General features: G+C 37.9%; 2 protein-coding genes and 1 long non-coding RNA gene across 4 annotated transcripts in view; 2 read left to right on the top strand and 1 right to left on the bottom strand.

Annotated features, from left to right (window-relative positions):
* The window catches only part of lhfpl3 (LHFPL tetraspan subfamily member 3), an 83,993-nt gene extending 76,740 nt beyond the window's left edge, over positions 1–7,253 (top strand). The window contains exons 5-6 of one of the 2 annotated variants that reach the window (XM_069908311.1): positions 4,550–4,567; positions 5,073–7,253. In XM_069908311.1, the coding sequence (XP_069764412.1) occupies positions 4,550–4,566 (17 nt within the window). In that variant the 3' untranslated portion in view covers position 4,567; positions 5,073–7,253. The remainder of the gene's footprint in view (positions 1–4,549; positions 4,568–5,072) is intronic. The other variant, XM_069908312.1, reaches the window with a different exon arrangement.
* The window catches only part of LOC138748330 (uncharacterized), a 72,507-nt gene extending 55,862 nt beyond the window's left edge, over positions 1–16,645 (bottom strand). The window contains exon 1 of the long non-coding RNA XR_011347938.1: positions 7,842–16,645. This is a non-coding gene — a long non-coding RNA (uncharacterized lncRNA). The remainder of the gene's footprint in view (positions 1–7,841) is intronic.
* Positions 16,058–23,480, top strand: part of kmt2e (lysine (K)-specific methyltransferase 2E) — a 120,762-nt gene continuing 113,339 nt past the window's right edge. The window contains 1 exon segment of the mRNA XM_069908245.1: positions 16,058–17,040. The gene's annotated coding sequence lies outside the window, so the exon portion shown is untranslated.

Genomic DNA, 23,480 nt, shown 5'->3' with positions numbered 1-23,480 from the left:
TTGTGGTTTGACCTTACAGAAATCACAGCACTTTTTATACATCATCCCCTCATTCCAGGGCACTGTAATGTTTGGGACATTTGGCTTGACAGGTGTCTGTGATTAGTCAGGTATGTTTAATTGCTTCATTGGTGCAGGTAAATGAGAGCTCGACTTGTTTCTTAGCGTTAGATCACCTTTGGAGTCTGTAGTTGCCATTTTTCAACATGAGGACCAGAGTTGTGCTTATGAACATCTAAGAAGCCATTAAGAGGCTGTAAAACAAGAATCAAAGGGTAAGAGACACCACCCAAACCTTAAGAATGCCAAAATCATCAGTTTGGGGAACATCATTAAGAAGATTGTACTGGTGAGTTCAGTAATAACAAAGTGATTGGTATTCCTTCCACTGCTGATTACAGAATTCTCATCAAAATGAAGACAAATCCCTAAACTTATGTCTGACAGATCAGAAACACTCTTCAGGAGACATGTGTGGACATGTTGATGAAGACTGAATGAACAGAAATACAGAAACTACACTGCAAGCATAGGTCAGTGGTTTTCAAACTTTTTCTTTCCACTCATATTCCACTTTAAATATTCCCTATGCTCTACGATTCGTATGGGATTACCTAAGGTGGTATGTGATTGGAAAGAAAGTTTGAAAACCACTGGCATACCTTTGGATCCAGGACAATTCCTTTACACCTCCACTCGTTACTCTTGCCATCACTCTGATACAGGCTTTTTTTCCATTTTTTGTCGGCTCTTTTAAATACTTCTGGGCAAACTATAATCTGGCCATCCTTTCTGTGGTTTACATCTTGTATTATTTCTGAACATGAAGGCTTCTGTGTACAGTAGTCATTAACATATCCAAACCTGCCACCTGGTGTGTTTCTGATATGTCAGACATACATTTGGGAAATTGTTTTCATGATGATGAGAATTCTTCTGACAGCAATGGAAGCCTTCCTTGAAATACCAGTCCTTTTGCAATTACTGAGCTCATCAGTGTGCTTTTTCTTAATGATGTTCCCCAAACTGATGATTTTGGTAGCTTAAGGTTTAGGAAATGTCTCTTACTGTTTTATCCTTGTTTTTCAGCTTCATAATGGCTTCTTTGACTTTCATTGACATAACTCTGGTCCTCATGTTGAAAATGGCAACTACAGACTCCAAGGGTGATCAAAAGCAAGGCTAGCTCTCTTATAACTGTGCCAATGAAGCAATTAAACATACCCGAGTAATCACAAAAACCTGCAAATCCAAAAGTCCCAACCTGAAATGAGGGGAAAATGTATAAAAAGTGATGTAATTTTTAATGTGGTCAAACCAAAATGTATACATATAACCTTGAATAAAATCAGCAGTAAGCACTTTAATTACGTGTAAATTGTTTGATTACACATTTAAAACTGGAGTACAGGGCCAGGTAAAAGTGTCTTTGTCCCAAACATTGTATTAAAACTGGAATACAGGGGCAGATAAAGGAAAAAAGTGTCTTTGTCCCTAACACTGTATATGATGATTTTTTTTTTAAAGAGTTGTGGGTGCTTGGAATGCAATGCCAGGGTGGTGGTGGAGATTGAAACAATACTTCACAATTATTAGACGGTACGGTTAGCACAACATTGCTACAGTGCTCACGGTCGGGACCAAGGTTCAAATCCTGTGCTGTCTGTAAGGAGTTTGTACTTTCTCCCCTTATCTGTGAGGGTTTTCCCTGGGGGCTTTGGTTTCCTCCCACCATGGAAATCAAATTGGAGATTGTAGGTATATTGGGTGTAATTGGGCAGAACGGGCTCTTGGGCCAAAGTGGCCTGTTAGTTAAAAATTTAATAGGGGCATTGAGACTTAGGCACAAGGATGACAGGAAAATAGAGGGTTATGAGGTAGGGAGGGTTTTTTTAATAAAAGGTATATCTACAGCCTGTACTGTGCTGTAATGTTCTATACAGGTGCTCCTCAATTTACAATGGGTTTGCATTCCAGAAAAACCATAAGTTGAAAAAATTCATGTCAAGAAAGAATACTGCACCTACCATTTTCTTAATAATTAAATTTTGAGTACCTTTATTCCACACTGAAAAAACCATTAACGTACACAGTTGAAAGCATGTTTGAAGTATGCTATACACGATGCTGCCATCACCCAGAGTAGTGGACCACATTATTGTAAGCGCAGGAACAGATTGAGATTTTAGTGATCATAAATTCAAAAATCGTAAGTCAGACCATCAGAAGTAGGAAGCACCAGTATTCAAATATGAATCCATGAATTTTATGATCGTAATTATTGATAGACTTGGCAATAAAACTTTGCTTTCCATTTTGAGCATTAGAGTTTAATAAGGAACTGATTAGAACTTGAAATAAATACATATTGTTGTGCAGATGACTTGTGTGAATCACAAAATGCATCTTCAGCAATTTCTTCCGAAGAAAATTTTAGTGCCATATCAGGTGGGACTCGTAACTCCCAGACCAAGCTCATTCAGTTGCATTGCAAGATACAGTTTTGATTTAGCTATCCTTTACATTGCCCCAGATAATATCAAGCTTCATGTGATGTCTGTTGATGAAAACGTACAAATTATGGCTTTAGTGGCCAGGTTTGTGCTGATTTGTTTGGGATAGGTCAGTAGTTCTCTACTTTTTTCAGTCTGAGGCTCACCTGGCTCCTGGCCTATGGTATGGCCCACTAGTGGCAATCAATGACTGAGAAATAAACGTCAAAGGCAGCTCTCAAGAAACACATTTTATCAAATTTAAAGTACTTAAGACTTTTAAAATAACAAAAAATTCCGCAAGGATACACTGAAGAACACATTCTTCTGAATCACGTCGAGTTCTGATAGGAACCGAGTGCCAAGCTGCATATATTGAAATGACCTCAATGGCAGATTGCTCATTACCCCACCAAGGTCACCCGGGAGGAGGAAAACATGACCTCAGTGAGTTGGGAAGTCACTCTGGCCCATCAGTTGGGAACCACTGGGATAGGTGGTGTATTGCTTGGCAGATGTAAGCAGACTGGGAAATCTAAGTTGCAGGTCATGGATCTATATTTTTGTTAAATAACTGCCTACATGATCAAATGTTATTAAATGTGAATCTACAAGCTAGAATGTTTTAAAACATTTAACAAATAAAATTCTGCAGATGCTATAACTTGAATCTTCATAAAGGACTTTGGCATAAAAGGTGGAGCATTCTTTTTCTTCCACTGATACTGCTTGGCCCCCAAAGTTCCTCCAGCAGTGTGTTTAAGAATCCTTATCTACCTGTTCTGCTGCCTTCAGGAATCCTTGCATGTGCATTCCAAAGGCACTCATTTTCAGTGATTCCATTCATATTGACTCTAAAATTAACTTCTTTGAAGAGTAGTTAGGAGTATTTTCCTGAGTGGAGATCTGTAATCAGCACCGTTCTGGATGGATCAGTGCTAGGATATCAGAATGTGATATGTAATGATTTTGATTGATAATGCAGATGTGAAAATTGTTTTGGTTCACAAGGAAGATTGTTAAAGGGTTCAGCAGATCAATTGGAAATTTGGGTGGAGAAATGGCAGACAGAAATGCAGTCAAGTGTGAGGTTAATTGAAAGAAAAAGTACACAGTAAATGCATGACCCTTAGGAACATAAAAGATAGATAAGCATGTTATAATTGTTCAAAACTGGTTCGGCCACATGGGGGGGGGGGGGTCACCACGCAATGATGATTGGATTGTTTTCTCTGGAGCATTGGCTGAGGGGAAATATCAAAGGCCAAGAACAATGATTTAAAGTGAGAGGGGTGATGTTTAAATGTATACAGTGGTAGTGGCCTGCTATTCGCTGCTGGGGTTAGTAGTAGAGCAGGTATTGACGGCAACAGTTAAGAGAAGTAGGCAAACACACAGACCAAGTCCCGGTGAATGAAATTGTTTAAATTCCTATCATGGTCAGTGCAAAAAAAGGTGGGTTGAAGGGCTTGTTCGAGTGTTGTACTGATCCTCGTGCATTGTAATTATCTAGGTATATTAGCCTTTGCAAAATGCAACATCAATTCACAACAATAAAGAAAATGACTAGATTTTGTGCCAATACTCAAAGAGAAGTTAAGGTTGGACAGCAACTTCTGATGTTAAGCAAGCAGCTAAATACTGAGATCTGGAAAGTGTTGTGGCTTCTGTCCTTCACCTCCACAATTTTTAAAAAAATGAAATCCATACAATGATAGAAAGTTCATCTTTATTCACCAAACCTGCAAGACGTCAGGAATTATTACAAGCTTATTTTACAATTTTTAAAAAATACCTTCATAAAAAATATGTTCTTATGTTATCCATATACACCTAATAAATTATATATTTAAAATGCAAGTTCAAAAGATTTTTGAACCCAGATGATTAACGTGGTTTGTTCTGCTTATCAACATCCTTGAAGCCCTGCTGCTTTGAAATACCAATGACATTGTTACTGCTTGAAAATCTGCTCCAGGTATCTTGTAAAGTACAATGAAGGGAGAGTGCAGTTCATGTGATGACCACCAATAATATTTTATTTCCTTGTTTTTCAGATGATGGAAACGCTTAAGGTAGGTATTTGAAAATATGTACAGTAGAATGGCAGTGATCCACGAAAACTTTTGTGTGAGATCATGGATGGTATCACCCAATTCAATATGCTCCTCTTTCTCCATATTCAATTAAAATTAATAATTACTGAATATCAATTATTTTTGATGGCCATTTTCAATCCCAATTTGTAATTATGAAAAGATTCAGATAATGGTGACTGAGAAATATTGAGAAAACAAACTTTTTGTACTGGTTTCTCCACTCGAATAAGGTGGTAGCAGCATCTTGCATCTGCAAAAAAGGCTCTTGGAGTTTCTACAATGAATTGTTAAAATAACTTCTAAAGCAAAGATAGTTATGGGAATATTTGATTTCACCACCCCCCCCCCCCCCCCACCAAAGAGTTCCAAGTCCTTGCATTTGATTCCCAAACCCAATGTTATTGTACATTTCAGTAACTACACAATCAATTCACATTTGCATCTTATGATAACCAATCTTAATTTTTTGGTGCTATTTCAGGTAATTAAAGATACCACATTTTATCCACACCAAAAAAAGGAAGTTCCACAGAAGATTCGTCATCTATTCCTGCAATTTGACAAAATATGGAGTTAACTGTTGCAGGTTGAAGACTGGAACAGTGGATTTGCAAGGATGGCATCAACTTGATTTCAAGAGATTATATTTACTTTGTTTTGAGTTAGGAGTCTAGAATTTGCAGAAAAAACTTCCTTCTAGAATAAGAGAATAAATACCTACCTCCAGAGGAGGTACTTAATGAACAGTTTAGCTGTGCTGTGAATATTTTATACATGTGCAGCCAACAAAAAAAAATCAACAGATGAAAGTTTGAAATCTAGGGTTCTGCTCTCCTTTCGTCATCCAATTTTGTATAGTTACAATTATCAGATTAACTTCATGGTGTATTTATGTAATCTAATGGCTTCTAATATCACAAAAAGGAATGTATTTTCCATCACATCTCAGTAGGTCTCATACAAGGTAGTTGTTTGTCACTCAATGTTTCTGTAACTATACTGAATTCTAGTATTGGTCTCTGGTGATTTGTCTTATTTCTGCTTTAAAAACACCAACTTAGAGATCAGCCTACCTCAATGTATTGTGAAAATGTATATTACTGGATTTGTGCTGTTTGACAAATATTACTTAACTTATGAAAGATTAAAGTGGTTCTTTGTTCAAGTTAATCACCAATTGTATTCTAAGTTAACCACCTATGAAGCTTTGTACAAGACAATTTGCAATGATCACCCTTCATAAAGCATTTCTAGGATTTTAAAAAAGTCTTAATGTTAGCCATATTATATTTGAGCGCCTTTAAAACTACATATAATCAAGTATTATGCTAAAAGCCCATATGCCTGATCATAAAGTCTGGAGCCCACACACTGAAATATTATCTCCCTGCCAACCACTCCCCCTCCCCAAAAAAAATTAGGTGTTAACAATCTGGGCCTACCCTCAAAACATTCAATCTAAAAAAAAAAGTGAACAATCTCTCAAACAATAGACTTTAAAAAAAATCAGGATCAATATAAGAACTATGTCCTAAATAGATTTGATTACAAGAAAGGAACTGACCCACATTATGGAGACTAAATAATTGTTCTTTCAGCTGTTCAATGGGAATCAGTACCACTAGATATATGGCCCATCCATCAATGTGATGGCAAGCAGGGCCAAACAAGTATGGATAGAAAATTGCAATCATAAAATAATTAAACCATGTTGCAAACTTCAGACTATAAACAGTATATGAAAACCCTTTCCCTGCTCAGATTATGAACATGTTAACATTTGTGTCAAAACACCCTTTTTTTAATGCTTCTAAACTGCAGGTTTTGTGTGTGCCATTTACCTGTGTGCTTTTTATGTATATTGTTACAGTGACATCTATAAAGAAATGTTGGTGTTTTGTCCTTGTGCTATGTAAAACTGCTCTCATGTTCAAGACAATTTGATCACAAGCAGTTTTCTTTTAGGGGAATCAAAAACTAGAATTCATGCCTCATCTTCTACCAGAGTGCCACATTGTATACCCACATAATACTAGACATAAATGTGGATCTATATGGAAGGAAAATAAAATTTGCTAACATGAATGTTTTATCCAAGCTTCAAATCTATATTTACAAACACATTCCTTCAACTGGGGTGAAGGATAAATTAGACAATTCTTAACAATTTTTGGATTTTCATTATCCAAAAGGACTGAAATAAAGTGACAACAAGCTGCATTTTAAAATCATTTAAAACTTGTAAAATTCAAAAAGTAGCTTCTATTTTAACTATTCTTTTTACCCAACTGTCAAGACAACTGCCAAAAAAAAGCAGAGGCTTTTGGAGTCATTTATCAGTGTTACAAACATTCAAAATCATGTTTCTTCCAAAAGCAAGTTTCCAGAATGTCATGCAGACTTTCAATTCTTTAATTACAATTTTTCCCCCCCAAACTCTTCTGGAAGTTGTGACAAATTCATCATCAAATTTGATTTAGTAATGCAGAGCAAGTACTGGACTAGTTACAGACCACTTCTAGACTTCAGAAATGTTAATTAAGGTGTATAACAAAACATTAGTAAATTAACCTTCAAGCTTATGCATGATTTTTAAAATATATCTACTGCTAAGAAAATTGGATCACACTGTTCTTTACTGAATGTCTGTTTTTCAGCATTTTCTGTTGAAAGTAAAGTAATGTTATGAATTTATGGCTGTCCAATTCAGTATGTTGACATTTTTTGTGAAGAGGGAAAGTTAATGATTGTACAATTTTGCATTAATTCTCCTAACCATCTCTCCAGCCTCCAAAGGATAACAGTCTCTGTACTTCTACCCCCGACTGTCCCACTAGGTTACAATGGCATTCAGAATTCCTTTATATTTGGTGGTGGGAGATCAGAGTCAGTGCAATTTATACCAGTTTCAATTGGATTATAAATTTATGAAAGATTACACAACTCTTCCCTTAGTTTCTGGTCAAAATCCTCACAATATCCAACTGTCAAGCACTTAAAGGAATGTTTGGACTTTCTAGGATAAACCACCAAATCAGAATTGTTCAACTTTTTCATAGATTTAAATAGTGAATGTAGAAATTTAAAGTTACTATCAGTTCTGGGGGGGGTGGGAACAATCATTCACTCACTCCAGTTCTTTAATGTAGCCAAATATCCTTCATTTACCAGTAATGTTACATGGCCCCTATCACCTATCTGCTCCTTAACTAGGGCAAAAGATGAGAAAAATTAGTTAAAAATACTGAACCTGTGGTCTGATTGAAAGTACAGAAAGACAAAGCAGAGCTGTAGGAAGTTCCAGCAGATCAAGAGCCCTGGTGATGAAAAAAGAGAAAAATGAGCCTATATTTCAGATGGATGACCAAGAACTGAACTGGCCACTTCAAATACAAAAAAAAATGAGCTACTCAAAGTTCTTGAATTTCAAGATTCAATTTATTGTCATAGTAATAAAACCACATCCAATTACATGAAATTTATTTTTGCCTGCGGCAAGGCAGACATGTTCGCTACTGGCCAAAATTGCTTAAGTGCCTCTTACATTTCTTACAGTCAAGAGAAAGAAGCAAAAGAGTCTCCGTAGATTCATCTCCAATGCTTCCGCAGACACACAGAGTCCAGTCCAAACCATCGGTGACCTAAGCTCCAGATCTGAACCTCAATTCTTCGGCACCCCCTCACGTCCCGGTTCCGATACCTGGTATTCCTCCGGCCAGTTCAACCCAGTCTCCAGCAGTCCGCAGCCCGACACGAGTCCCCATTACCACCTCTCGTGTCATTTTCCAACAGTCTAATGGTCACTCTTGTCATCCTTTCTCGTATCTGAAAACTTCATTGGTCTTTGTGTTACTGGCTCGCTTACTTTCATATTTTATCCTTTCTATCCTTAATGCTTTTTTTATTGCTGTCTGTTGGTTTTTAAAAAGCTCCCCAGTCCTCCAGCTTCCTGCAAATTTCTTACAATACTATATGCTCTTACTTTACTGCTGTCTTTCATTTTTCTTGATAGCCAGTTGCCTCACCCTTTTTTAATGATTTTCTGAAGAAGCAATCCTATGTCTTCTCAATTACACCCAGAAACTGCTGCTTGGGCCTCCTTCCAATCAAATAGCCGACTCTTCTCTCAAACCTCTATATTTACATCAATTTTAACCCTCACTTTCAGACTGGAGGACAAATTCTATCAAATTATGATCACTACTTCAAATGTTCCTTTATATAATCAAATCCAGTTCCATTGCACAGCACCAAATTCAGAACTGCCTTTTTCCTAGTAGGCTCACCCACAAGCTGGTCTAAAAAGCCTCATCTTGGGCATTCCACAAATGTCTTCTCTTAGGATCCAGCACAGACCAGCTTTTCCCATTCGATCTGTGTATTGAAGTACCCTACAACACTGCGTTGTTTTACATGCTGTTTCCAACTCAAAATTTGCATCCTACATCTTGGTTAATATTTTGATGCCTGCATACTATTCCAATCACATCTTTTCACCCTTCTAGTTTCAAAGATTCTACGTTCTCTGATTCTATGTCCCTTCTCGCTCAGGATTTAATTTTGTTTTCAAAACTAAGAGCCACCTCCTGCCTGTTTTTTTTAAATAGGATATGCATTCTTGGAAGTTTAGCTCCCAGCTGTGATCCTCCTTCAGCTATGTCTCCATTACAACTATAATGTCATACATGCCAATTCCTAACTGCTTTTTAAGTTGTGCATTGAAATACAACACCTCGAGTCCCATATTCACTACTCTTCTCACATTTGTCTCAGGTTGTCAAACTGTATTAATGCAGTCTTGACAAATAATATTCATAATAAATGACCATGTCTGAGAAACAAAAAAAATCTGGGAAAATAAATTACAGAAGCATCAACTTCAGCTATAGATAAAAGGTTTGCTGCCTCATGTACATGCAAAGGTCATCTTATTGAGGCTACCAGCAGGAGGCAGAAAAGGTGATATGCCTCATGAAAAACAAACAGGTATGGAATGAAGTGTAAACAGCACAAGAATGCTTTCAATATTTAATTTTCATATGACTACAAATATTCAATCAGTTCATTATGTGCCAAGGGACCTTTAGTGTCCTGTGTTGAATTGTTCCATAAATATTCAAGAGATGCAGATAGGCATTTAAAGACAGAATAAATCAAAAATGATAACCTGGAACCCTTGTGAGTTGTGATGCTGAACCATCTGCTTCTGGTCCATTGGTTTCATTTTTAGCATGTGGCATTGTGGTATATTTTTCAGTAAACTAAGTATGGGAACATGGCCCAGTGAATTCCCAAGGAATTTTTTTTTGGGGGGGGGGGGACAGACAGATGAGTGTTGGAGGAGGGAAAATGGTCAGAATGTTGTTCCAAGTGGAAGACTAACTTTCTTGATGGGGGTTGGAAGCCTAAAGAAGCCAACCATCCATAGTGAAGATGAGATGGTTGGGGCCAGGGTTTTGAAGTTGTCAAATTTGTGGTGGGCATTGAAGGTACCCCAGATAGAAAGAGGAATGGTCTGGACAAGGGAAGAAAATATGTTCAAGTTATGAGGAGACAAGAGCAGGTGGAAACATTAGGCCTTCCAGGATAGCCCCGATTGTGGATTTTAGAATAGTATGCTGTAGGAACGTTGAATGACACTTCTAAAAGAATTGCCGATAAATAGCTTAGATTTTAGCTATTTTCTCCTTGCAATTTCAGACAAAATATTCTGCCACATTTCATGTTATGAGAAAACACTGCAACTATTACAAATACAACCTTATCCAAAAATAATTCAAATTCCCTTTTATAATTCCATACATTTGACTGCCTACATCTCTGGAAATTAAGCCAAAGTAGAAATTGTGACCAATGTCCACATTTATACCTTGCTATTTCAATTCCAAATATTCTCCAGCAGGTGACATTTTCTAAAATGTCACTTGAAGAAAGGATTTGCATTAAGATAACAAAATTACCAAGTCTGATCAAGTATCAGTAGTTTTTATACTTTTTAGAGATTCCAGAAAAAATTAAGTGTCTTATGTAATTAAAACATTAAACATGCTCAAGTTTATAGCTCAGAGTTAGTTATTTGAATTTTTTTTTTCCACTCTCGTTCTTCAGTGACTACATCAACATATTCTACATTAAATTAACAGAATCAAGGTGATCTTTATTAAATTTGGATGCAAGAGTCCTGAACTAGTAGCACAATATGCAATTTCAAATGAAATTGAAAAGCAACCAGTATTAAGGCACTCTGAACAACTCCATTAAAAAGTACCACTCATACAACCATGTATTGGAGGTCAGTTTAAGACAGCAGTTGGAGTCAGACAGTTCATACTAATAGTGTCCTTTACCAAGATTTTTTAAATTGACAATTTTGGAAGATAAAGAGCCACAGTTATAGTGACTGGATAAAAGAGTAAACACCTATTTCAATTTGTGAAATTTTGTACATAAATGCTATTTGGTTTCATATCTCTACAGCAGTTAAACAGGCTCATGGCCAATTCTGTACTTTAAAAAATCTTTCAACATCTTGTACATTCCAATGAAGTCACTTCTAAAGAGTACAAATCATCTTACCACTTAATTCACTGAACACTTGATCCTCAAATTATACAGTCTTCCAATGCAATATTCTCCCCCCAAAATGACCAAGATTTTCAGCAGACAAACCTTTAACACCTTAACTTTTGCAACCTTAAACAAAGTTGTACCAATGTGCATTTTATAAATAAGAGATCCCCATTCCATTCTTCTCCAATTCTCTATTCTTTCCAATCCCAACTTTACCCATTCTCTCAACCCCCCCAACTTCTGTCAGGCAAATTTGAGCGTGGAAAAACAAACATCTTTATTCACAGGATTTCTTTCCTGCTGTCAGACTTTTAATCACTGGTAAAAGATGCCCTTGCACTGTCTTAAATGTACTTTTATATCCTTGGACTTTTTGTAAGATTGTACTCTGTACTGGCGTACTGTCGTACCACACTTTATTACACTACCTATTGTCCTTGACTTGGCTGGATGGCATTCAAATCAAATCTTTTCACAGTACCTAATGACAATAAACAATTCAATCTCACTGCCACTAACCAAAACATTCTTAACATTGCAATCTCTTAGAAAAAGTGCTGCACCCAATGATTTCTTTCCATTCCACTTATCTGCAAGTCTTCAAAATTACTACATGGCCAAACAAGTTGATTTGCCTAACGATGCTAATTTCATCATTGTTTCTCCCCATTTAGGCTTACATTTCAGAAACTGAAATTGAAGACTCGAAAGAAGCATAAAATATACACGTAGAAATGTCTTCATTTATTCTCCATCCATTTCTGAAGAATTTTAATTTTGTACAAAAATTTCCAACAACCTAATTACAGGCTCAACCCAAATAGATAAGTTCTCAAATTCATTTTAAAAATTAACTCTATATAAAAAAAACAAAACCAGTTTAATTAAAATCAAGTATTAATTTGTAGAACGAATTTCACGCTTATGTAAAATATACCTCGAAAAAAAGTATAAGGCACTCAACAGGTTAGATAGCAAAGATAAACAATGATCACCTCAGGCTTTTTTTTTTAAAAAAAGGGTATTACAGAGAAAATCTGTGATAAGGCAAGCCCAAGTCACATGGGACAATTACAGTGCAATTGGAACATGCCCAGCAGAAAAGGCTGTATTCATATTTGAGCAGAATCAAGCCAAAAAAAAGACTGAAGGCCAGCCAATTGACCAGTGTGAATTATAAATTCACATTTATAATTGTGAATTACACAATTATAAAGCACATCAAATCTGCTAATTTCCTCGAGTCGAAAAGGCAACAAAAAGTACCTTGCTGGATATCAAACCATTGTTCTTCAAACTTGTGTTAAGTCGCGCAACAGAACAGAGTGGGATAGAACAGAGAACATAGAACCCTGATGTTGACCTTTGATGTTGTGCCGACCCATATATCCTTTAAAAAAAGTACTAAACCCACCCTACCATGTAACCATCTATTTTTCCTTCATCCATGTGCCTGACTAAGAGCCTCTTAAATGCCCTTAATATTTCATCCTCCACCACCATCTCAGGCAAGGCATTCCAGGCACCCACAACTCTTAAAAAACTTACCGCCGATGTCTCCCCTAAGTTTATCTCCAAATTTAGTGCATATGCCCTCTAGTGTTTGCCATTCCAGCCCTGGAAAACAGGTGCAGGCTGTCCACCCTAGGCCACTTCAGTTCAAGCCTCTGCCTGAAGACCGGCTACGGGGCAGATCAAAAATCTGGAACTTACCATTCAGACTGCAGCCCAAAAGGGCTGCTCCCACGTCCCATTCAAAGGAGAGGCACCTCGTAGCGCCCTCAAGATCCACGTGGAAGTGGGCCGACTGGTGCCATAGCGCCACCCGTTATCAATACGCCGCTTCGGCCTTCGGGGCTGTTCTCTGCAGCACAAAATGCGGCAGAGCAACGGCCGTCCCCGGTGTGGCTGTCCCAGCCGCCACTGACAGCCTGACTTGGAAGGAGAGGGGTAAGAGGGGAGATGGGTCGCGGGCTGACGGCATCATCAGCCCACCCCAAAAAGAGCTGCCTACTTCAGATCAATTGGTCGAGGGCTGCACTGCAGAGATTATCTCTCTCTCGGAGAGGGGTTGGATTATGTGGCTCAAAGACTGACTCCGCACATTCAGAGAGGGAGGTCGATCGGCATTTTGGCAGTTTCTACGCCTTTGCATCCCAACTTTTGGGCTATCTGAAATGGCCTCCTCCCTATGCCTCTCAGAATCTTGTTGACCTCTATCATCTCCTCTCATCCTTCTACACTCTAAAGTGAAAGTCCCAGCTCTGCTAACCTTGCCTCATAAAACTTATTTCCAATCCAGGCAACATCCTGTTAAATCTCCTCTGCATTCTCTCCATAGCTTCCAGATCCTTGATAGGAGGTGACCAGAACTGAACACAATATTCCAAGTGTGATCTCGCCATGGATGTGTAGTTGCAACATGATGTCTTTACTCCTAAACTCATTCCCCCTATTAATGAAGCTCAGCATCCCACTGTTAACTATCCTATCAACCCATGCGGCAACCTTGAGGGATATACGGATTTGCACCCCAAAGCTACTCTGTTCGTCCACACTCTTAAGTAACTGACCATTACCCCTCCACCCACCCTTCTGGTTTATCCTTCCAAAATGCATTACCTCACACTTAACCAGATTGAATTCCATCTGCCATCTTTCTGCTCAGCTCTGCATCCTGTCTGTATATTCTTGTAACCTTCGACAACCTTCAGTTCCATCCACAACTCCTCCAGCCTTCGTGTCATCTGCAAATTTACTGACCCATCCTTCCGCCTCTTCATCCAGGTCATATATGTAAGAAAAAAAAAAATCACAAAGAGCAGGACACTAGTCACCGACCTCCAGGCAGAATACTTTCCTTCCACTACTACTCTCTTGTGGACGAAATGCAGGTTCTCCACAAGGGAAATCCATCAAAAACATCAAGACTTTTTTTTATATCTATAAACATCAGAATCAATGTAGATTCTGTCTAAGTACAAATTTACATCTTTCTTTCTGCATTCATGAAATGCTTTTATTAAATATAAATACACCCAAAAACTAATAGCTATTGGCACTCAATTGTGATCTAACCAATGAGTCCAGAAGTGACCCAATCCTAGTGAGGAATGGGGATTCACTAGATTTTATTACACCAAAATCTTCTTTAGTAGTTTCTTTGCCCTCTTGAACTTTCTAATTGAAACAGCTCATCTCCATGACAATGGTGAAACATAACATCTCAATTGGAGTGAAAAATAAAATCACAACTCAATTATTCTCCATGTGTACGTATATTTTCAGAATGTATATGCTCCAAATCATAGATTCACTAAAGTATAGGAAACCCCAAAAGTTAACAAATGGTACTTAGCTGGTCCAACAACCAAGACATTTGAAAAAATGGATTAACATCCATACTTTTGCAGTCATATCTCAGTAAAGACTTGATTATGCAATTTGATTGAGGAAGCATTTAAATGCCACAACTTCAAAACCAGCATCAACTCATGGTCATAATCATAGTAATAAACCTTGTGTAGTTTATAGAGAAATAATGCACCATCCACGCATTATCTGAAATGTTTCAACTTCATTTGCAGGATAGATACGTCAGTGGCGGTATCCTCTCACAGCGTACAAGCCCTAACGAAGCACAACCAGTTCTAATGGACAGGCTACATCATTCATATGTCTGAAACAAAATTTCTTGAATACCCTGGTCAAAGCCTTTAATGAGGGCCCATCAAATCTACTTGGGGAAAATAGAACTGCCACACCAACTTAGAATGGAGGTGATGAGGATGTTAAGAGAAGCAACGTTCAAGACAGCATATAGTTTCGAAGATTTAAAAAAGTCATTTAAACTAATGTAAGGGCACCCACCAGGCTTGTCAAGCATCCCATGGCTCTCACACATTCCTTTCATCCACCTCAACTGAGGTGATGTCCAAAACAGTCATGGCCAAAATATTTCAATAGTAACTAATTCAGATTTATTGCATCTATTCAATTTTTCATGATTTTAACTGCCTACATATAAAAAAAAATCAGTTTTTAATGTACCTAAATAGGCCATGGACAATAAAAGTCAACATTACCATTCAAGATATATCTGTAGCTATTCAACTCTTGCAACATCAATTTGAATAATGTAATACTAATTTATTATGTAGTTAAACCTACATCTTCAAATTTCACAAACCCTTTAGTAATATTTACATTGTGGCCTGTTCTGACAATTTGTGTAAACTACAAATAATTTTTAATCATTACAAGCACCATGACCAGTGATATTCATCACCCACCCTTCAACTACAGATAAATTATTTGGTTGATCCAAATTTTTATTTGCATAAATTAAAAAAAAAAGGCTTCTGGCCGCGTTAGTGCAAGGAGAGGCCAATTAAACCGAAAATAAATGAGCAGCATCGACAGAAAGAGAAACAGTTAACCTTTCCAGGTCAAAGACCTTTCCAAACTAAAGCACTTACTAATCTTGCAATGGAAAACGGCTTTACAAAGTGGGGGTTGCTTATAATACATCGAGAAATGACATGCAACGCAGGCAAGCATTCTTTGTCCCACCCAACCACGTTACTGCCTATTGCAATCACGGCATAGAGTTGACAGCATTAAAAGTTAGATCAACATTTATTGCAAAAAAAAAGGATTCTCCAACAAAAGAGAAAGCCTGAACTTTCGCATCGGGCGGAGTCATCTTTCGGGATGCAAACGAGGCGAGACCAGGTCAAGTTTTCCGAACGGTGCAACGAGTCTGATCACCAACTTACTCAAGTGACCCGTAAACGTGGTGAAAAATTATTAATGAGCCCCCACAACCTCATGATGCAGGAGGCATCCCGATCACGTGGGCCAGCGGCCGCGGCGACCACCGTCGCCATCTTGTTTTGACGCAGCTTTAAAGACCCGACGGCAAACGAGCATTACGACTCCACTTTGCGCTCGGTCTTGGGCGCCCCTGGAGAGAGCAGGTGTGGAGTCAGAGTCTCCCTCCCGAGGGCGACCAGACAACATTTCCGCCAGTAGGATCCCGTCACGTTCGCGCGCCCGACTCCGTCTTGTAATGGCGCCCACGCCGAGGACCGCCGTCCTCAGAAGAACTGGCCGTGCGCGGGGCTCCACCTTGCATGCAGCACCCAATCACGTCATGAACAGCCAATCTCTGGCCCAAACAGGGCCCCGCAACCAATGGTGAAACGAGGAAGAAATCACTCGCCGAAGTCCATTAAACACGTAACGTTCCGTCTATTTTTTTCGACTGGAAGATGCGCCATTTTATCCAAGCCCGCGCACAACCCCACATGACGCCGAGCAGCAAAATGAGCATCGCACGCGCTTGCCGGCCACGCGCCTGCCACCGTTTCACCTCGCACCACAACAGGGCGCCACTTTAAATCGGGGTAGAAATTTCCTTCCACGCGATGCCACTCCAGCCAAAAACGGAAGGCCAAGCGAGCAAAGGCTGGCCCCCCCCCTCCCCCGGTGCTTTGTGCGCATGCGCGCGGGGCTCTCCGCCCTTCCACACTCCCCCGTAAACCCCGTAGAACGACGTTCCGTCGCCGCCATTTTCCAAAGAAGGGGAGTCAATCGTCCGCCGAGATAGCAACAGATCCCACAGTGTGACCACAACTAAAAGAAAAACCCTTTTATTTGGGGGGGGGGAGAGAGAGGAAAAACCCCGTGCGGTAGGATATCCTCTTTGTTCGGCTTCGTCGCTGAGTTGAGTTGGAAATCGCAGTTAACGCGGCGGCGCGATCGGATACCTCAGGAGTGTTTGTGTATTTACGTGGTGCTGGAGATTGCAGTGCGTCGTTTTGGTTCGGCAAGACGAGTTTAACGGCCACTCTCTGTCGGCTCGGTGGACCTTTCAGGTAAGGCGGGGTGATGTGGCATCTGTCAGCGGTGTGTGATTGAGGCCGTGCCCGTCCTGTGCGGGGATCGACTCACCCCTGTGTGGAGACCGAGGTGGGAGGCTTGGTGACTGACAACGCGAAATATGGCGGGTTCAGGGGGTGGGTGGATGGGGGGGAACACGGGACCCTTTTAATTCAGCCGATCAGAGTCCCTCACAGCACTTCACAATACAGTCCATGCCGAGGCTTTTGTGTGGAGGATCTGTGTGGGACACTGGATTGAGCATGACAGGAAGAATTTGGGTCTTTTAAGTTCTTGCGTTCTCCAACTTGGGTTTTGCCCGGACTTTTAACATATAAACATTTCCGTTTTACTCCATTTTAGTTCTCTGGCTGAAAAGAAACGTCTCTGCCAGATGTTCTCTGTTTAGCACCTCCTGTCATCTCCCCAATTATGACCGGAAAGGTTACAAATATAACGCGTCGTCCACGTAAAAGGACATCTTTTTTGGTCTCTCTCCCTCCCTGAGAGATTCTTCTCTCCAAGACCGTTATTTAACTAGTTTTAAGAATTTTACTAAATAGGAACCGGGCGGGGTGGGGGTGGAATTAACTCAATTTAGTGGGCGATTCAGGTAACGTATTTCGAATTCGACAGGGAAAGTGGAACCAAAACACACAGGTGGATTTGTTTATTTTAGGAGTTACAGTGTCCTGGGATAGAGATTCAGCTTTATTTTGCATAATTGAAGTTCCTATCAATGCTTTAAAAATTCTAATTAAGTTGTGCGCGATCAAAAAAAAATCGTGCCCTCTTTTTGAGGGTGAGTTTAAAGAAAAAGTGAAATGTCATTATAATTTTTTAAATTTCCAGTTAATGATGAGTCCAACTTCATGATTTATTGAAAATTATGTTCTTGACAGGTCAACCGACTCGGACACATCTATTTTTTTTCTTGAGATACCGTCTTATTTATCATGGAAACCGCTTAAGTTTAACTAAATCGGTAAAATCTGTTGCTCTTCCTTAAAAGTCGAGAGGAAAATTGGCTGTTACAAACATAAAATGCTTAAAGTGTCTGAAGCAACTCTTTGTCCTTTGCCTTGTCAGGAAAAATGGCGGACATTTGGTATTACAGTAGAGTAAATCGAATTGAATTGAGTTCCCCACACCGTGTACCTTTCGTTTACCTTAGGTTATGGCAATATTTTAGATTTAATATAAAATTAGACTTGTAATTCTTTATCAGTGATGTAGAAATCTTTCAAATACATTTTGCTAAGGTTTCCAAAAATATTTTTTCAGAATGTCAATTGAAAGCTGAATGCAATATTTTTAATGGAATTACATTCCATTTCATTTTGTGCATTTCGTATCAGGGTATGTTCAATGCTTGTTTGAATGGAGAAAGCAAAAAAATTAAGGTGGGTGGATGTTTCAAGGTGTTTTAAGTGGCAGGTGAAGATTCAACATACAATATTACAAAATAGTGCTGCAGAACTTAGTGATTGTAGTAATTTGAAATGGTCTATGTATTTACGTAGACTATATATAAAATGAACTTTAACTGACTAAAAATATTTATGGTCATTTCACGAGTTAAAACATTCAAACATGAAAATTGCATGTGTCCCAAAATGTAGGGAAGCACAAGGTTGTATTTAAGATGGTTTTGGCTGACAATGTTTATGTACAGTATGCTAAAATGCTTTTTCCTTTTTAAGAAGGGGTGTATATGGAATTGCAGATATAATAAGATAAAACCTGAAATTTACGAAGCTAGAAGGGGGTCTTTACAATCAAAAGTTTGTAGAGGTTATTTTTTATGTTCATTTATGGAGTTAATTCGACTCATAAACTATGTATTAAGCTGCTTCTGAACCCAAGTGCAAATAAACTTTGGTACGAGTGTCAGTTTTGTGTCGTACATTATTGTGGGTCATAATTTCTTTTCTATTTTGAAATAGGATGGAGTCTGAAATAAATTACATACAAGCAGGAAGTCCTAAACCCTTAAAATGTATAATAGTGTCAGTGGTGAATAGGAGATTTTTTTTAAGTTGGTGAGAGAGTTTTTAAATACATATTTCGGCACAAAGCTGTTATTACCTTTTATTTGTTTTCTGTTTTACATGTTGCTCTTAAACAATTGAAATTAGAACTTTTGACTATTTTATGTTTGCCTGTATGATCAGACCTTAGGAGAAAGGGTGTGTATCACATCTACTTCCTGCTTATTTATGTCGGCACCCATTTTTCACATCAGAAAATCGATGTCAATCATGATGGGAGTTGTAAATCATGTTTTTCCTTCTTGATGTGTCTGGTTTGATATGCCAAGTGGTGCAGTTAGTCACCTGGTCAACTAGGAATCCCACTTACAATTTGATGGACCACTGAATCCTGCAACTTTTCCCTGTCTTTCAGCTCCAATTACATCTTTAAATATGCTAAATAATAGAATGAAAAACGTTCCTCTTTAACAGTAACAGAATAGCAACAATAGAAATTCAAAATGTGTTAGTGAAATATAGAAGAAAGATAAACATTTAATAAGAACTGGGTTGATTAGAATTAAAAAAGATGTAAATCTTATTAACTCGGTCTTTTTAATCATGTAATAGCAGTGAAAATAAGTTTTTGTTTTTGAAAAGTGAAAGCAAATTGTTTTTGTAAATGTACTAATAGTGCTGGACACCTTGATATTATTTTCCTGACAAATTTGGGGTTAGTGAATGAATACAATGCAATCATAAATTTGAAAGGAAGACCTGCTGCAAACTTTAATTTTAAATGAAATTTCCAGATTGTTCAGTAATCCTTGGGTCTTGCCATTATTACTGAAATCCATGTTCTTCATATTTGTTTTTAACATACAAGGTGGTCTCCTGGAGTTTTGAGCAGTGGGATGGTGGGGTAGTTTTCAGGTGCAACATAGTTATAATATGATTTCAATTAGACATAATTCTATTGGCATTCATTACTGTCATTTAACTGTCATAGAAACAGCAATGGTACAGAAACCAACCCTTTGGACACCACGTCAATGCCATTCGCTCTACTTATCTGGATTAATTTCCTTAGTCCACATTAGGTCTGCAACCTAGCCAAGTCATCAAAGGTTCTGAACTCCCATCCATTGAAGGCATCTATGTGAGATACTGCCTCAAGAAGGCTATTAACATCATAATGGATACTCATCACTGGTTACAATTTCTTCTTGATGCTACCTCCAGGAGGAAGGTACGGAAGCTTGAAGTCCAGCACTTCTAGTTTCAAGAACAGTTTTTATCCAACAGCAATCAGGCTCAGATTCTTTTATTGTCATGTAATAAACACTGATGTAATATTACAAAATTGCTTTTAATCTGACGTAAGAGACAAAGATTTGCCATGAGTAGATATTGCCCAGCATCCCTTGCAGTCAGAGAAATAGAAGTAAAAAAAAATACTAACCATAACCTAGTCTGGGGCTCCAAAAGATCTGTTTACATCTGGGGTACATGTACTTGTCAGGGGGTACATTGGATCTGAGAGAATAACCACTACTGTACAATACAGGGTGTTGTAATCTGCAGTCAGATTGCACAATGTTGTTTTTTTTTAAATCCTTAATTTTTTGGCGTACACAGGAACCTATAAAAATGCCCAAGAGGTACAGAGGAACAAAAAGGTTTGGGAACCCCTGGTTTAAACTATTGAAACATCACCATTTTTTCTTGCAACTGTGAATATTAACCTATCCTTTTATATTAATGACCTCTTGTTCTGTCTTGGAATATTATTGTAATTTAATTTGTATTGTGTGTCTTTTGTACCTCTTTGGCTGCGGCAAGTACAAATTTCTGATAAACAATAATTTCTCATCCTTCTTTACCTTGCTTATTTAAATACTTGTCTAAATGTCTCTAAAAGGTGATTATGTTTGATATAATCTTTGGCATCATGTACCAGATAATGTGTTGAACATTCTGTGTTTTGAGCTGACCTATCAATAAAGATAAAAAGGCATACTGTGACAAATTATAGATTTTTTTTTAGTGTAGGTCACATACAAACAGATCTCATTTAAAATACTGGAGCTCTGCTCAAGCTAGACATACCGGCTCCAAGAGCCTTTGCAAAAGCTTTGAAGAGTGCCCAAAGGACTTCACTAATGGATTGTTGATTTTAAAAGCAACAGATGAAAGAACTTGGAGGAGTAGGTTTGGAGCCACAGACTGTCTGGGAGTGCTGCTTGCTGTTCTAAGAGGGTCATGTGGTTTTTGCAAGCAGAGAGAGAGAGTCAAACAGGCTTTTCTCAAAGAGAGAAAGATCAGTTCTGCAGTTTTACAGTCAGCAGGAACAGCTGGGACTGGAACAGGATGAGAAGGCAAGCTTGTGGGTAAACCCCATTTTGAAGACTGGTTGTGAGTGCTTAGTTTCTTCAGCCTGGTTAAAGCTCTTGTGGTTCATACAAGAGGAGAGGACTGGCTGCCTCATGTTTCATTTGAAATAAGAGAAACAAAAAGGAACTCTGTGATGATCTGAAAGAAAGAAGTTATCATCTGGAAAACCCTGAGGGGGGCAAGTTTCTTTGGCAAGACACTGAAGTGGCTGATTAAAAGGAATCATTTGTGGGTATCCAGTGAACAACAAATCGCTCTCTCTGAAAATCGACAAGCAACTTCCTGAGCGGTTACCATTTACCTTTCAAGCACCAAAGTCTGGTGAACTTCATAAATGTTTAAATTCTGTGCACAGTATAAGAATTGCTTAATCCCTAAATATATAAAATGGTCTCTAGCTATTTTAAAAGGCAAACTATCATAAATAGGAACCCATCCATTAAAAGGGAATAATTCACTTTTATTTAAGTTCAGTTTATATCCCAAAAAATTACTAAATTGGGCTAATAAAGATAAAACTGCAGGAATAGAATTTTCAGGATTGGAAATATATAACAATAAATCATCTGCATATAGTGATACTTTATGAATATCCCTGCAACGAATAATACCAGTAATATTGGGTGCTTCTCTGATAGCAATTGCCAAAGGTTCTAAAGCTAAGTTAAATAATAAAGGGCTAAGGGGGCACTTTTCATAAACTCTGTCTATGAATCCCCTTCTAAGTTTGAGTTAACCTGGCGACCATTTATTCAATATTTTCATTTGTGGTGAGTTGATCTGGCTCTGTTTTCTTTCTATGATTATGTATGATAATTGGGCTGTAAGATGAGATCGGAGTGATCGGCATGGTTTAGCTATATCTGTAGGTTTTTTTTTAAAGTTTTTTTAATTCAGATTTGTTTTTTCTTTTGGGTTTTTTTTCTTTTTTTTCATATATTGTTATTAATTATATCTTTTTTTTAGAGATAGTTCACACCCTAAACTGATCTAAAATTTTTTTTTATATGATATATTTTTATTCTGTAATATTATTGTTTAATATCTCTGTATTAATTCATTACTTACTATGTATTTTTTATATCTCTTTGAACTGTATGTGTTTATAAATTATAATAATAATAAAAAGATTGAAAAAGAAAGAAAGAAAGAATTGCTTGCAACCGGTAAACTTGGAGGAATGAGAAGTGAGATGGGACTGTGAATCAAAGAACTTTTCTGAACTTGCACACACATTATATACATGTGTGCTTAGAATTAGAAGAAGGATAAGTTGGGTTAGTTAAGTTCATAATAATAAGTTAAAGTTTGATCCTGTTTTCATGTTTAAAAACAATTAAAAGCAACTTTTGTTTAAGTAACCATTTGTTTTGGTGAATATCTATTGCTGCTGGGTTTTGGGGTCCTCTGGGCTTGTAATATTTTATTACACATAATAGGAAAACATGACACTTAATTGTTTCTATGCTCTTTTAATGTTACAAGCACTTAATCAATTTCATGTTTATTCAAGTATTAATGTTATGGAAAAAGTATATGGCTAGATATTTTCCTTGGTTTTGCAATCTAGAAAAACATCTAGGGATATCTTTCTGAACTGCTATACAGTGAGAGGTTCAATTGAAGTAAAAAACACATATAAACTGAGCTGTTCTGTTCTTCCCCTCAAATTCCTGATTAGATTATGATGTTATGCAAGTAATTCTCCAAAAACTTGTTAGATATGTGACAGCTACGACTGTAAAACCTCCACAAAGTGTTGTTCATAAGTTCAAAATGCATATGGTACCAACAGCAAAGCAGTAGAATCTCTAATCAATAGAAATTTAGCATTGAAATCCCTAATGTCTGCATTCTTATCAATTGTACCTCCATCTTAAAACTACCTCAGGATAGATCTACTGTAATACCTCTGGCAAGAGGCATGGGTATATGTTGGAAGGGATCTATTTTGTAATAGAATGAGTGGTATTTGGAAAATATGTAAAATGATTGTAACTTTTTCCGTTTTTAAATTTCTGAGCATGATAGGTTAAAGTGGGTGATACAAGAGTTGGCGGATTACAATT

The sequence above is a fragment of the Narcine bancroftii genome, chromosome 13, assembly GCF_036971445.1.
Source record: "Narcine bancroftii isolate sNarBan1 chromosome 13, sNarBan1.hap1, whole genome shotgun sequence".
Lineage (NCBI taxonomy): Eukaryota > Metazoa > Chordata > Chondrichthyes > Torpediniformes > Narcinidae > Narcine > Narcine bancroftii.
This window is presented reverse-complemented; position numbering and strand designations above follow the sequence as displayed.